The sequence below is a fragment of the Eumetopias jubatus genome, unplaced genomic scaffold (genome assembly GCF_037043125.1).
Source record: "Eumetopias jubatus isolate StellerSeaLion01/CBP00866 unplaced genomic scaffold, mEumJub1_p1.0 scaffold_1, whole genome shotgun sequence".
Classification (NCBI taxonomy): Eukaryota; Metazoa; Chordata; class Mammalia; order Carnivora; family Otariidae; genus Eumetopias; species Eumetopias jubatus.
This window is the reverse complement of record NW_028274807.1, coordinates 69,544,616-69,561,180: the sequence shown is the minus strand read 5'-3', so window position 1 is coordinate 69,561,180 and position 16,565 is coordinate 69,544,616. Positions and strand designations below refer to the sequence as shown.

The window sequence follows — 16,565 nt, the reverse complement described above, 5'->3', positions numbered from 1 at the left end:
TAACCATGTTTTAATGTGAGTACATTTTTAAGGAAAAAAAATTTTAAACCCTGCATTTTCATAGGTTTACCGGAGTCACTGAGCTTGTCTTAAGGCTGTACCCTGTGACTTTTCAAGGCTTTCTCCAGATCTGTTTCTACCCAAAATAAAAGTTAAAATCTTGGAAAATGTTGTTTATCTACAGGCAATTCTGAAAGTTCTCTTTATAAGCATAATTTTCCTTCCTCCACCAAAAAGGGAAAAAAAAAAGGAATCTTTCCAAAATGAGAGAAAATTTATGTACGATAGGAACTTTAGGAACAGAGGGAGGTAAGGTCGGTCTTTTTTTTTTTTTTTTTTTAAGATCGGTCTTTTAAAAATAAGTCATTTTGGGTTTTTTGTATTTGGTGTTTTAAGTTTTTATTTTAATTCCTGTTAACATACAGTGTTATATTAGTTTCAGGTGTACAGTGTAGTAATTCAGCAGTTCCATACATCACCCTGTGCTCATAATGAGAAATGCACTCCTTAATCACCTGTTTAATCCATCCGCCCAGCAGAATTAGGTCATTTTGTGACATATGTATCTACATGTGTGTATCACAGAGATTTTTTAAAAATGTATTTATTTTTTTATTACGTAGGCTTTTCACCCAGTATGGGGCTTTACTCACAACCCTGAGATCAAGAGTCACATGCTCTGCTGACTGAGCCAGCCAGACCCCCCTCACAGAGATTTTTTTTTTGGTTCTCAGATTGTTTATTTATTTATTTATTTATTTTGATGTAGTGTTCCATGATGCATTGTTTGCATATAACACCCACTGCTCCATTCAAGGGAGCCCTCTTTAATTCCCATCACTAGGCTAACCCATCCCCACACCCCCCTCACAGAGATTTTTAAAGTGATTAAAAAAAAAATATGGCCCCATTAGAGGGTTTTGTTTCTTTTTTTTTTTTTTTAAGATTTTATTTATTTATTTGACAGAAAGAGATAGCGAGAGCAAGAACCACAAGCAGGGGGAGTGGGTGAGGGAGAAGCAGGCCTCCCACCGAGCAGGGAGCCCAATGTGGGGCCTGATCCCAGGACCCTGGGATCATGACCCAAGCCGAAGGCAGACACTTAACAACTGAGCCAGCCAGGCACTCCTCTTTTTTCTTTTTAACTTAAATTAGCTACTTAAAAAAAAAATCATACTTTAGAAATTAGTGTTAAGTTTAGCTTTCTAAGTAAATTATTTTTTCCTGTTTTTTTTTTTTTTACTATGAGGTATAATTGACATATAACATCTTAATAGTTTCAGATACACAACATTACCTTGCAGTATTTGTACAGATTGTAAAGTGATCACAAGTCTAATTAACTAACATCTGTCACCATACAGTTAGAAAATTTTTTTCTTATGAGAACTTTTAAGATTTACTCTCAGCAACTTTCAAATATGCAATAGAGTATTATTAACTATAGTTTACCGTGCTGCAAGTTCTTTAATATAAAACTAAAAAGAATATTTTCATTTTTAGTATGTGAGTATTTTATCACCCAAATGAGTAGTGAAATTTGCTGTTGATTACTTTTACTGCTGGAAGAGAATCTTCATTTGAATAATCTAGAATAATTTATAGTTGTTAACTTTTGCTTTTGAACTGAATAGAGCATCATAATTTATAACTGGGAATTAGGAGTGACCATACTTGAGTAATGTAGCTATATTCTGAATAAATATTTAAGTGGATCATCAGTATATGTGTGGTACACAAAATAATTATTGGGTTGACTTTCACAATTGTATTTCATTATTTTTTTAAAAGATTTTATTTATTAGAGAGAGTATAAGCCGGGGCAGGGGCTGAGGGTGAGGGAGAAGCAGACTCCCCACTGAGCAGGGAGCCTGACATGGGTCTTGATCCCAGGACCCCAAGATCATGACTTGAGCCAAAGGCAGACACTTAACTGACTGAGTCACCCAGGTGCCCCCACAATTGTATTTCATTATAAATGTATATTTATTTATCTTCCACAATATTTTTCATGGAATTCTAAATTAAGACAATGATTCTTAAACTTTAAAGTCGTAGGAATCACTTGAGGAATTTGCTAAGCTGCAAGTTTTTGTTTTTTTTTTTAAGGGAATGTATTGGAGGACTTTGGGCAAAGGAATGATATGGTCTGACATTTTTTTTTTAAGTCAGAGGTTTTTGAAGATTTTTATTTATACATTTGAAAGGGAGAGAGAAAGAGCACAAGTTGGGGGGGTGGGGGAGAGGCAGAGGGAGAAGCAGACTCCCTGCTGAGCAGGGAGTCCTACAGGGGGCTTGATTGCAGGACCCTGGGATCATGACCCGAGCTGAAGGCAGACACGTAACAACTGAGCCACCCGGGCACCCCAAGTCACTGGTTTTTAATTTCTCCTGAGATTTTTGTTTTTTTGTTCATAGAATATGAAACCTTTTAAAGTAGATAAGAATATACCTCTTTTAGAGTAGGTAAGAATGCCTTGATGGTTTGGGAGAAGTATGATGTCATTACTCAAGTCTTCTGATTTGTAAAATGGGGCTAATGATATAGTCTGTTGTGAGCATTAAATGTTGCATGTAAAACTAGTTCTATGCTATTAAATATTTGTCGAATGATTGGATAAATGTGTTAGTTTTAGGGTCCAATGTAAATATCCTCTATGTGTTTATTTAGTCTCCAATGGCTAGACTTTGCCTTAAATGGCCTTTAAGGAAAAAAAAACAAAACTTAAGCAGGTCTTCTAACAGCCTTGTAGGTGTACTTCTTATAGGCTATGTTAATCTACATCAGTCTGCTTATTAGCAAGATGTGGGTTCTGTTGGTAATGATTTTGAATAGTTTGAAACTTGATATTAACCCAGATATTTTTTGAGCTAAAGTTTGAGAATCTGAATTGGAATAGTATTAGTCACAGCTAATGTTTGGGTTAACTCTTTAAAATGAATTCTGATTTGATAATTTATGTTTTTGCCATGGGAGCCATTTGTACAGTTTGAATTTCATGTTTTGTTTCTTTTTTACTGATAGGCAATGAGTAAATTTAGTGGCAAACCTAATACATAAATGATTAAAAAACTGAGCATCTATTGTGCTGAGCATGGCATGATGTGTATACTTTCTTTTTTTTTAAGATTTTATTTATTTATTTGACACAGAGAGAGAGAGATCACAAGTAGGCAGACAGGCAGGCAGGCAGGCAGGGAGAGGGAGAGGGAGAGGGAGAAGCGGGCTCCCCGCTGAGCAGGGAGCCTGATGTGGGGCTTGATCCCAGGACCCTGGGATCATGATCTGAACCGAAGGCAGAAGCTTAACCGACTGAGCCACCCAGGCGCCCCGATGTGTATACTTTCTTAAGACTACTTTATTCCAAGACTGATTTAGCTTCTGTGCCTTTATGCCCTAGTATGCAAATGCACATTTTGGTGATATGTGCATTTCTTAGAGGGCTTGAAAGCTATTGTCAATCAACCAATTAGAAAGTAGGAAGGTCCTGATAATGTTTAGGCACTGATGCCTTCTAAGAATGATTATGCTAGTGGAAATCTTAAGTAGTCAAAATAACTTCAAATATCCTTGGTGTGGTTTTAGCCAAACTTTCCCCCAACTGTAAGTTGAACTTTTATATGACATTGTCTGCAGCTTTTTTGGTAAAGATAAGACTAGAAATGAATTTTTACATCTTTTTTCCCCTACCCTTTCAGAGTTAACATTTTGCCTTTGAGGAGATGTCCTGGTACGTGGATACATCTGCTTCCTTTATAGCTTTTAATCCAGGTCTTTGTAGTGTCTTGGTGTTTGGCATGAATGGTGTTGTCTCATTGTGGCTGAAGTATAGTTAAAAATACTTTTTGTTTAATGGAACAGTAGCTGAGCCAGATTTTACTGTATTATAAAAGCAATTATTGTACATTAACTGAATTATTATACATTGGGGCTTTTAGAATGTGCCTAAAATGATTATTTCTCTGGAGTTCAAATAGGTTTTCTGTAACAGAAGGAAAAGTGGTTAGGAGTGAGGGCTTTGGAATCAGAGAGGTTTGAGTGCTTTATACAGAGAGCTTTGTGATTGTAGGAGGGGTAGCAGCTTCCTCATCTGCACAATGGGCACAATAATCCCTGCTTCACAGGGTGGTTAGGAGGATTAAAAAAGATAATACACGGAAAGTTCTTTACTGAGTGCCTGGTTCATAAGCACTTAGTAGATGGAGTTAACATATTTTTTTTTTAAAGATTTTATTTATTTATTTGACAGAGAGAGACACAGCGAGAGAGGGAACACAAGCAGGGGGAGTGGGAGAGGGAGAAGCAGGCTTCCTGCGGAGCAGGGAGCCCGATGCGGGTCCCCATCCCAGGACCCTGAGATCATGACCTGAGCCGAAGGTAGACGCTTAACGACTGAGCCACCCAGGCGCCCCTGGAGTTAACAAATTTTAATGGTGGGTGTGTGCATGTATCTGTATTTTTAAAAAAGTAATAGAGATCTTATTCTGTTCCTTTTCAGGTCAGTTGAACATACTGATGGTCAAAGTGTCCTAACAGACTCACTATGGAGGCGGTATAGTGAATTTGAATTGTTGAGAAACTACCTTTTAGTTTACTATCCACATATTGTTGTGCCACCTCTACCAGAAAAAAGGGTAAGAAATGAAACAGCAGTGTAGTTCAGAAGTATTTATCATTGAGACTATTCTTCATGATTGTTTTGTTCACCTAGGCAGAATTTGTTTGGCATAAACTTTCTGCTGACAACATGGATCCAGATTTTGTGGAAAGACGACGGATTGGCTTAGAAAACTTTCTCTTGAGAGTTGCCTCACATCCCATCCTTTGTAGAGACAAAATCTTCTATTTGTTTTTAACACAGGTATTTTTCTCTTATTAGTCTTTAAAAAAATTCATTTGATTTTTTTTCTTTTAAACTGCAGAATGCTTATGCTTAAGTATCTCTTTGTTAATATATATGCATTTAATCATATTTTTCAGTTTGTTTTGATTTTCAAAATTATTGGGTTACATCACTCAGCTAACATTTTTATACTTAAAGATACTAAAGAGTACTTTCTGGCATCACTTAAATGATATCAAAGTTAGTCTTAATTTTTTGAAGCCCAGATCTATAAAATCTTGGGTCTGTCTTTTGGTAATCTTTTGGAATCTGGATTGTATGCTTGATTTTGAAATGAATTCTTTTTTTTAAACCTTTTTCCCATGTTCCCTGAAAGAATAACAGAATAATAGATATGTAATTTACTTAATTTGGAGTATTCCTTATAGGTTGTTTTATTTTGCAATGATTTCTAAAATTAACTTTAATTTTTAGGAAGGTAACTGGAAGGAGACCGTAAATGAAACTGGGTTTCAACTGAAGGTAAGAATATTTGTATGAAATAATTTGACAGGTTCCTTTACAATTCCTAGCAGAGTGCCGTGCACTTAGTGGATACTTGGAATTTATTGAATGAGTGAATATTGGAAATAGACTTTGCTTTTGCAAATATCATTGCTAATACCATTGGTAAGGTTTTCAAAGAAACACTCTGAATTCACTTTGGATTTGCCTAATTTTAGTTACTAATGAGACTAGAGTGGGCATATTTATGAATTTCATTCTGTAGGGAAAGAACATTTTGAAGCAGTAATTTAGACATAAGCTGTAGATTTTTCCTGCAATATGCGCATATACTTTGCATCTTTTTTTTTTTACCCCCTCCGCCTTTACCACTGCCACCCACATTCTTGCCCACATACTTATTCATTTTTTATGAGATATGAAAGACACTTCTGAAGAATTGAGTTTGGCGTTCCCAATCATAGCAGACTAAAAGATGAGCTATGTGTCATGCTTCTTCTGTCTACTGGGACATGGTGGTCAGCTTTGAGTGGGCATATGAGTCATTTTCAATTAGTGTCTGTTAGTGATATAGCTTTTCAAATTTAGTCATTATAATTTGTGTTTGGGAATGAAATTATAATCTAAAAATTGAAAAGCAAGGTATGGTGTGATGGCCACCCTAACTCCTATCTGCTCTCCCTGTTGGCCCCAAAAGTAACGTAAACACAGGTTGTTGGCAAATTTTTGAAAGTTTTTCTCTCGTGTATACTGAACAGGTAGGTAGAAAAATGTAATGTAAATTGGTAGGATATATAAATTGATGAGCAATTCATATGATAATTCAGTAACAAAAGTTTAATAGGTCTAGGCAACAAGAACAAAATGTCTTTACAGTAGTTTTGAAAACACCCCCTAGACATTTATGTATTGACACTTAGGTATTTGAAATTTAGCACAAAAAAACTAGGAAGAGAAAAATTTGTTTCTGCATGGAAAATACAATCAAGCATCTAATTCTGTCATAAGCTGATTCTCATATATAAAAATTTTATTGACAGGTTGCATGAAAAAATTAGAATTTTGTTGGCTATAATTCATTACTTTATGGTACTCAGAATACTGGAATTTTAATTTAGAGTTGGATTTGAAATAACTAAAATCTTTTTTGATAGGTTTTCTGAGAACTAGTCTAAGATGTTAGGAGCTAATATTAAGGAAAAGAGAAAAGTAAACATAATTGTTTTGGTGACTTCTCTTTATGTAACAGTCATAGATTTAGTCATTAGTAACTAGTTCACAGTTCTTTGTCCTTGAACCCAGTTATTTGGCCATGACTTTGGTGACCTTGAGAGAGCTCTCGAGTTTCTTCATCTATATAGACTACGCTGTTTACTGAGTGGATTGAATCTTGCGTATAGGTGCTATTTAAGAGTTAAAATGTTTCATATTTGGGTTGCCTTACGGTAAAACCTCAGTTTCACTTTTCTAAGGTCTTTGAAAGGTAATACCTAATGCGCAGTATTAATAATTTGAAAAGTCAGACTCTTAATGAAATAGAACGGAAATAAGATGTATAAAGAGAGTTTGGAAATCCTTGTGTACTGCTATATTCCTTATTTTGTTGTGGCTGATTCTTGTTTTAAGTCCTTTCATCAGAGAAAAGGAATCTTTTAGATCACCTCGCATATATGTACACGCACGCATGCATGTATGTAAAGTTCGTGTACATACATGTTACCATCCCATGTTACCTCTCTTTTTGGTTATAAATTGTATGTAAAAATGGTTGATAAAGGAAGTATTGGAAACTATTTCTGTGAAAATGAGATTGTTCTGAATCAGGCCAAATATTTATATATATATATATATATTTTTTTTTTTAAAGATTTATTTATTTATTTTGAGAGAGTGAGAATGAGAGAGAGAGAGAGAGAGAGAGTACATGAGAGCGGGGAGGGTTAGAGGGAGAAGCAGGCCCCTCGCCAAGCGGGGAGCCCGATGCGGGACTCGATCCCGGGACTCCAGGATCATGACCTGAGCTGAAGGCAGTTGCTTAACCAACTGAGTCACCCAGAAGCCCCCAAATATTTATATTTTTAAAATACTATTTTTTATAAGGATATTTGACGTTGAGGGGCACTTGGGTGACCAATTCTGGATCTCAGCTCAGGTCTTCATCTTAGGGTTGTAGGTTCAGGTTCAGGCCCTGCTTTGGGCTCTTTGCTGGGTGTGGAGCCTACTTAAAAAAAAAAAGAATATTTGACTTTGGCCTTTGGCTTTTGGATTGTCACCCTCAAATTGAAATGTCAGCTTACTTTAATTTTCCTTTTTTTTTTTTTAAAGATTTTATTTATTTGAGAGAGAGAGAGAGAGCAGGGGAGGGGCAGAGGGAGAAGGAAAAGCAGACTCCCTGTGGAACAGGAAGCCTGACATGGGGCTTAATCCCAGGACCCTGAGGCCATGACCTGAGCTAAAAGCAGATACTTAACTGACGGAGCCACCCAGGCGCCCCTCATTTTCCTTTTTTCACATGTTTGTTTAATTTAATATATAGTTTTGGCCTACTAGATTAATATTTTCTTGGGTCTCTTTAGAGTAATTATTATATCCAGCAAGATAATTATACAAATCTAGTTTCTTTTTTTTTTTTTAATATTTTATTTATTTATTTGAGAGAGTTAGAGTGGGAGGGGGGCAGAGGGAAAGGGAGAGAATCTCAAGGAGTCTCCATGCCGAGTGCAGAGTCCAATGTGGGGTTCAGTCTCACGACCCTGAGATGATGACCTGAGTCAAAACCAAGAGTCCGACACTTAACTGACTGAGCCACCCAGGTGCCCCAAAAATCTAGTTTCTTACGGTGCTCTACTTAATATAAACATGAGCAACAACTCTTTTCATCACTGCTTTAAATTGGCGTTTTTTTGTCTTGAATATTTACATAAATATTCATGTTAACCAATTTAGTGAAAGAGCAAAGAGTTTGCTCTAGTTGATATCAACTAGTTACTTTAGTACAAAGTAATATTGTTTTAACTCCCATTAACTCAGTTCCTTACGTGAAAGTATCATCCATATACCCAAACCTTAAATGAATTTATACTAACTCAGAGGAATTCAGAACTCTGTTTGTTGCTTGGAGTAGAGACTGCTCGTGTCTCCAGTCTGGACTTTTAAACTCTTTGCTAATCTGTGTATTACACAGAAACGCGGAGAGAGCCATTGTGATTCCAAATGCCGGTTGCCTACAGAGCGTCAGGTGCTCTTTTAGGTGCTGTGGAAACAGTAGTGGATGAGCTGAAAATCTTCATAAACTCCCCTGTTCTTATGGAGCTTATATTTTAGTAGTTGGGGACATTAAATTAACATTTAAATAAGATACTTTAAAATAGGTATAACAAAGATGACATCATCTTTGTTAAAGAGTATGACAGCAGAGATTTTTTGTCCGGAGATTATTTTGAGATAGGTGACCATAAAACTTACTGTCCCAATGGGGACACTTTCAAGAGTAAAATGGGGCACTATTAATAATGAGTCTAGGACAACAAGCATAAACCGGGACCATCCTGGGTAAATTGAGTCACATGGTTGAAGAGATAACATTAGAGCTGAGACAGGAATAAGAAGCCTGCAGTGGAATCAAGCTGGGAGCCAGAGAAGAGGAACATTAGAGAGAGGCCCAAGCTGGGGTGGTGGTTTACTAGGCAACATTTGGGGGAAGAGAAGAATCAGAAGATGAAATAACCAAGGGAAGACAAGATCCAGGACAAAGAAAGTAAAATATGGAATAAAAGCCAAGAAAGAGGAGGAAGTGGGGACTAAAGGAGAACATGGGAAGTAAGGTAGTAGGTTGGGGCTAGAGAATAGTTGGGGTTATTTTTCCTTATGCGTGTTTGTCTTGTGCCAGGCTTTGTGAGGCACCAGGGGTGCCGCAGAGAACAAAGGAGATGAAAGTATTGCCAGGGCCACTGTTGTGCAGCTCCCAGGGGCACCATGTGTATTGTGCCTTTTTACGGCTCTTATATTCTAGTGGACAGCTGAGGCACAAGGGAACAGTAGTGAGGTCAAGTCGTGCTGTTTTCAAGGAGATGAAAAGAAGGTGCTATGAAACAGTGATGGGTCAGGGGTCTTCTTTAGATATTTAATGGGGAATCTGAAAGAGGGTTGGTAAACTGTCAGGTTTGGAATAGTCCAGGTGCTTTTTTCCAGATCTGGCTTTGGGGACATTTTAGGCAACTTTTCTGTTTATGGAATCGCATGAAATGGTGAGCACAGTGAAATGGGTGTTCCGATGGACCTGACCTGACCGGATATTGGGTAAGCAAAGGTTAAGATGGTAATGTTTAACATTTTATATGACTTTTAAATTGGTAAATTGTTGATATTCAAAGTAAAAAATAAATTGGCATTGTTAAGAATTTGAGATTCCAGAAAAGGTACAAATGAAAATATCCTTCTTTACTCATAGTTTTTATGTAATCTCATCCTCATTTAAAGAATCACGTTTGTATGTGAATATAGAGTCTTTAACACTTTGGTGTTTAGTTATTTTAATTAATTAAAAGAACATAAGGGAGTAATACATGCCTTAAATTCATAGGTACGTTTATATGTAAGGACTTTCATGTGCACTAGCTTGTTTGCCCCTGAGAAGTGAGAAAGGTCAAGAATTGGTGAAATACTGATTTTAGAAATAAGAGGATCCCCAGAAATCAGTGATAAATTAAGTTTCTATAGACATTCTTGATAGCTTTCTGAATTTCTTGTGGTCTGAAGTTCAAAGAGCCTGAGTTTGTGGAGTAACATATTTGTTGCATTTGTTTTTATTTTCTTAGCCAAGTAATTTGGGGAGCCCTAGGATTGTTTTGTCTTGTTTTATTAATTTGGGAGTGTATGTAATTATGGGTTGGAAATTGGAGTAATGTATAGTTTTTAAGCTGATTGCGAGTTTCAGACTACATTATAAAATTAATTCCTGATTGAGCCACCTTTTATGAACTCTGTAGTTTCTGTGCCTGGTCAGAAATAATTCAGTGTTGTTTTTTTTTTTTTTTTTTGTGAGAACTTAGGATGGGATTTGGATATATTGAAGTATAAATTTTATAGAATGCAGTTCTTGTTTAGTGCTGATCCCTCTGTTCCTCCTTTGAGAGCAATTATTTAGAATGAGGAAAAATAGTTAAAAAGTTGTAACATTTTCTGTCAGCTAGATGGAAACTAATTTAATGTCATTTCGTTTTACTGTAGTGTACAGTATTTAGTACGGGTATTTCCGTACTTATTTTTTAAAAACACTGACCATGACAGTGAAAAAAACAGTGTACATTTGGTTTGGATTCCATCTGGGAACCACCTGCATATGCAATAATGCATATGCTTCAGAGCGGTCGTTTTATTTAGTTTATCATTGTTTTTCTTGATTTAGAGAAAGGTAAACTACTTTTTTCACATGACCTATTCTGACTTGTGATAATGCAGAGCTCTGTATATATAGATATATCTATATATATCTATATATATATCTATTAGTGTGTTGATGTTTATAATTGTTTTACTTTGGTACTGTTGAATGCCATGTATTCAGTTTAATTTATTAAAACTGTTTTTGTAGTGTTTTCAAAAATAATTACTAAGCTTTTTTTTTAGATATGTTTATGTGTTTGACACAAATGATCTGAAGAAAACTGTACTTGAGCATCTTAATTCTAAAGGGATAGTAAAACTGTTTGGATTTATACCCTGAAATGTAATTGTATTAAGTGAACAAATTATTTTTTCCAGGCAGACTCCAGGTTAAAAGCGCTTAATGCAACATTCAGAGTGAAAAACCCAGACAAGTAAGGTTTTGTTTTAATATCAGTTACAATGTTGTTTTGAATGGTGCCTATCAATTTATTTAATTTTTCATTTCTGAATGTATGCACTTTATTTGCTAACTATTTTAAATAGTAATTCACGTTTAGTGAAATCCTCTTACAGTTAAAACTGATTTTGAGATTTGGTAACTTAATTGGGTTTAAGGTGGCAAGTAACTGAAGTTTTAGAAAATTAAACCACTGCTTTTTCCTAGGATTTATTAAAATGTTGTTGAAGATAATCAGAAAAATAAGAGAAGTAATTTTTAATTTCATATGAAATCATTTTTCTTATATGACTTTGCTTGTCAAATATGTATAAATCTCAGGATAAGATTATTATATATTGTGTATATATTTAATAATAAACTACTTTGTATGCCAAGAAAACTTGATAAATAAATGTACACTAGTATAATAATTTCATGGAGATGTATTTATATGACAGTTACTTCATTAACATCAGTTTGGTGTTTGTGAGACTATTTCTATAATAAAGGAAGCCTGTGCATTCAGAAAAAAATTTCCTTAGGCTGGGACCTAGGCATTTCTTAATATTTTGGTTTTACTCATTCTCTGAATTGGGTGGATAATTTAGGCTCTTCGTTATATGGACCTTTACCTGGCCTTTGATTTCAGCTGAATTTTTCAGTTAGGAATGTGCTCAGGCAGATGAGGCTTTTCCATTTTTGCCTCTGAGGCTCATGAGATGTGTTAGAATTTCTCTAGTTAGGCCTTTAGCATTAATTTCTGTGTAGTGTAAATTCTTACCAAATGCCAAGTTTGCATAGTTTGATAAGGTATTATGCCTGACTTTATAAATCATAACACATTAACATAATGCCTTTGATTTTTAATAATAAATCTTGAATATGAAATATAAATATTTAAAATTTTGTGATCAGGTGATCAGGAAATTGTGATGGTAACCATTGAGGGTTTTTTTTTATAGTCTTATTTATTTATTTATTTATTTTCTTAAAAGATTTTTATTTATTTATTTAACAGAGAGATAGCACAAGTAGGCAGCAGGCAGAGGGAGAGGGAGAAGCAGGCTCTCCGCTGAGCGGGGAGCCCGATGCAGAGCTCAATCCCAGGACCCTGGGATCATGACCTGAGCTTGAGGCAGCCGCTTAACCGACTGAGCCACCCAGGCGCCCCGGCCTTATTTATTTATTTAAAAAATATTTTATTTATTTATTTGAGAGAGCAAGAACATGAACGGGGGTAGGGGCAGAGGGAGAGGGCGAGGGAGAAGCAGACTCCCTGCTGAGCAGGGAGCCTGAGATCATGACCCAAGCTGAAGACAGATGCTTAACCAACTGAGCCACCCAGGTGCCCCTTAATAGACTTTTGAGAGTTTTAGTTTTACAGAAAAATGGAATGGATAGCACAGATGTTCCATATATACCCTCTGCCCCCACACATGCACAGTTACCCCCACTATTAACATCCCCCACCAGAATGGTACATTTGTTAAAATCAATTAACCTATATTGACCACACTATTATCACCCAAAGACATTACATTAGGGTTCTCTCTTGGTGTTGCGTTTTGTGTGGGTTTTGACAAATTTATAATGACATGTATTCATCATTATAGTATCATACAAAATATTTTCACTGTCCTGGGGCGCCTGGCTGGCTCAGTCCGTAGAGCACATGACTCTTAATCTCAGGGTCATGAGTTCAAGCCCCACTTTGGGCGTGGAGCCTACTTAAAATTAAAAAAATAAATAAAAACAAAAATAAATAACAAAAAACCCCAAGTATTTTCACTGTTCTAAAAATCCTTTGTGGTCTGCCTACTTATCCCTCCCTCCCAGCCCCTGGCCACCAGTGATCTCCATAGTTTTGCCTTTTCTAGAATGTCATAGACAGTATGTAGCCTTCTCAGATTGGCTTTTTTCACTTAGTAATATGCATTTAAGGTTTCACTGAGGTTTCATTATAAAGGTTATAATGACATGCATGGTATATAAGAGATGTTCTCTAGGTAAAGAACTAAAATTTTAAGTCACCCTCCAGAAAAAGCTTTGAGAAACCCAGTAAGCTAGCTAGCTTTAGGACTTTGGTGGATGTACATTCATTTGAGGAGCATGTAGATGAGACTGTTTTTAAATTAATATTTTAATATATGTTCAATTGAATGTTTTTCAATTTAATGAAAAATTTTATCAAACATTCAATTGAAAAAATTTTTCTTCCCTTTTCTGACCTAACCAGGTTCCTGGATTGTAAAATTTTATTTAATATCCATATTATTATAGAATTTTAGATTTGATGTGACCAATAACATAACCAAGGCAGTTTTTTGCTTCTGTTCTTATGAAGTGTATAATTAATGTATAATTAGTAATAGAATTTATTTGCCTTAAGTTCTAGATAAGAGGATTGTCTATATCATTCATTGGGGTTTTTTTAAAAGATTTATTTATGTATTTATTTATTTTTAAGTAATCTCTACACCAAACATGGGGTTCGATCTCATGACCCCAAGGTCAAGAGTCACATGCTCCTCCGACTGAGCCAGTCAGGCACCCCTATATCATTCATTGTTAAAACAAATTCTTCATGTACAGAATCTCTGTTCTAGCTATGTCATATATTGTATATATTTTATATACTGGGTCTAGCTGGCCCAATATATAATTATTATTCATACCATTACTAAAATAGTTCACATCATTAAGATACTTTTATTCTGTCCTTTCTTAAAATGTAGAAAACCAGAAAGATTGTTTTAGAGGGATTACCAAAATGATACTAGCTTCACGCATGTTTATGTTTCTTCAAACTGGGGTGCCTGGCTGGCTCAGTTGGAAGAGCATGTGACTTTTCATCTTGTGGTCGTGAGTTCGAGCCCCATGTTCCGTGTAGAGATTACTAAAAAAAATAAATAAAATAAGATATGTTTCTTCAAACTAGGCTGTTAAAGAGCAGTTTGGAGATGGACCTTGAGTCTTCTACTTTTATGTGGCAATATTTAGACAATATTTGGGCAATATTTAGGAGGTAGACCAAGTGATTAGTAGAATGAATGGGGCGAAAGGAGGGGCAGAAAATACAGGTGGGCACCCAGGTTTCATTCTTTAGAGTGCTAGGGAATACAGGGAAGAGAGATTTGGGAGGGATAGGGGAAGATAAGTTGAGCTTTGGGTATGGAAGCAAGTAGAAATGTCTGCTAGTCAGTTGGTGTTATAGATCTGGTGTTTATTAGGAGAGTTATTTGGGCAGGAGGTGGATATTTGGAATTCAGTAGTGTGTACATTATAATTGTGAAGCTTTGTGAATGATAGATAAGTCACATAGAGTGTTTAGATTGAAAGATTATTAAGATGCTGAGGACCCAGGATTGGACCCCAAGGAGTGCCAGCACTTTGAGGGTGTTTTCCAGAGTGTAATCAGAGGATTAGTAGCATCTGAATCCTGTGGGTTGGGCTTGTTAAACCTTCAGCTTTCTGAGTCCCACTAAGGCTTCTGTGTACAGTTTTGCTTGTTCACACCCCTCTCCTACTGAGAGGCCCTTGGTAGCGTTTCTAACAAACATTTTAGAGGTTCTTTGCACGCTAAAGTTGGAGGTGTAACAGGTAGGCAAAGGAAATGTATACTGCAAAAGAGACTTCAGGCATAACCAGAGAGTAAAAGGAAAATCATGAGAAAATGAAACTGGTGTCAAGGGAACAAATTTTTGAGGAGGGTGAGGTCAGCTGTTACAATGCTGAAAGGACTTAAAGGATGTCATTGGATTTTAGCAACGTGAGAATAATTAGTGTGTTTGTCAGGGGTATTTCTATACTCTGGTGCTGGAGGCAAAACTAGATTGCAGGGGGCTACACAGTGAATGGGAGATGGTGGTTGCTTGAGAGAATGCCTTGTCAAAGTGTGCCCGTGAGAGGCGTGGGTATTGAGGGGGTATTAGCAATTGGGTGTGTTGTCAAGGGAATGTGTGTGTGTATTTTAATATAGGAGAGTTAATTGATATGCTAATGAGAAGGAGCTTGCAGAGAGTGGAAGTTAGAAAATAGGAATATGGGGTGTAGCTGGGGTAGAATCTAGAGTATTGATGGGAAGAAGGGTCCTCGAGGGAAGGAAGAAATAACAGAGGTAGATGTGTTTACTGGCAGGAGATCCTACTAATGGCTGTGTTTAATGTGTGAAGCTTGGTTGGAGAGCGACAGGTGGTGGTATCATAAGTTTCACATCTTTATGCAGAATGGTGGTTATTAGATTAGGGAAACAAAGATTACTGAGCAGCATGAAGATTGAGGTTAGAGACCATGAGTTTAGCGCCAGGAATTTTTTCAAGGAAGTTTTCAGACAAACAAATTTTATCTCTATCTCTGTTTCACAGTAAAAATTATTAAGTATGACATCTTTCCTTATCTTTAAAAAGATCAAAAGAAAATATGGTGGTTTTATTTTAAAGTTTTTTCAATTTGTATTGGTGTGTACATAAAGCCAGCATATGGTTTAATAGAATCAGTTTCGTTGTTCTCAAGGAACTGCTGTTTTGTCTTTCAGTTTTTGACTTGCTTTCATGAGAAAACAATGATGTTTTCTTTTTGTCCTGTTTCAGGAGATTTACTGAACTGAAACACTACAGTGATGAGCTGCAGTCTGTCATCTCACATCTTCTTCGAGTCAGAGCTGTAAGTGGTCCCCAGGGCGTTGTGACACACATTCATAAGGAAGTGCTTCTCGCCTAATCACGTTTTTATAAATAATGGATGGTGTTTATGATGAATAGCTGGTTTTTGCATTCAGATTTGGCCTGTTCCTCATCCAAACTGCATTGTTAAAAAAATGTGAAATGTTCTCTGGCATAAACAACTTGAAGGTTTTTAGCCTGTTGTTTTCCCTGTAGTTTGTATATGGTTGTTTTGGCATCTTGTCAAAGGCCTACCTTTTCAGTGTTGGAATATAATTAAGTAAGTGTGGGAGTTTAGATCTACATGCAATGATATCCTTATACTTTCAAGTTTGTTTTTTTTTAAATAGTGAAATACTTTATATATGTTAGGCTATCCTGTGCCTCTGCTCTTAAATTCTCCTAAATAAACTTGTTTGGGGTAATGGGCTGCCGTGACAAAAGAAATTAGAAATTGAGGCGTAATCACTGAACTTAGCCGTATGGTTGGGCTCTGGTAGCCATGGAACCCTGGGAACTTGGCTGTACTAAAGACTTTGAAAGGGGCGCCTGGGCGGCTCAGTTGGTTAAACGTCTGCCTTCAGCTCGGGTCATGATCCTGGAGTCCCGGGATCGAGTCCCGCATTGGCTTCCTGCTCAGTGGGGAGTCTGCTTCTCCCTTTCCCTCTGCTCCTCCCCCAGCTCATGTTCTCTGTCTCTCTAATAAATAAATAAATAAATAAAATCTTT

The 16,565-nt window shown here is 36.4% G+C and overlaps 1 protein-coding gene across 3 annotated transcripts in view; it reads left to right on the top strand.

Annotated features, from left to right (window-relative positions):
• SNX4 (sorting nexin 4) overlaps positions 1-16,565 on the top strand; it is a 69,564-nt gene that overhangs the window by 16,292 nt on the left and 36,707 nt on the right. For all 3 annotated transcript variants that reach the window (XM_028091317.2, XM_028091316.2, XM_028091319.2), the window contains exons 3-7: positions 4,500-4,635; positions 4,713-4,862; positions 5,319-5,366; positions 11,112-11,167; positions 15,765-15,837. In XM_028091317.2, the coding sequence (XP_027947118.1) occupies positions 4,500-4,635; positions 4,713-4,862; positions 5,319-5,366; positions 11,112-11,167; positions 15,765-15,837 (463 nt within the window). The remainder of the gene's footprint in view (positions 1-4,499; positions 4,636-4,712; positions 4,863-5,318; positions 5,367-11,111; positions 11,168-15,764; positions 15,838-16,565) is intronic.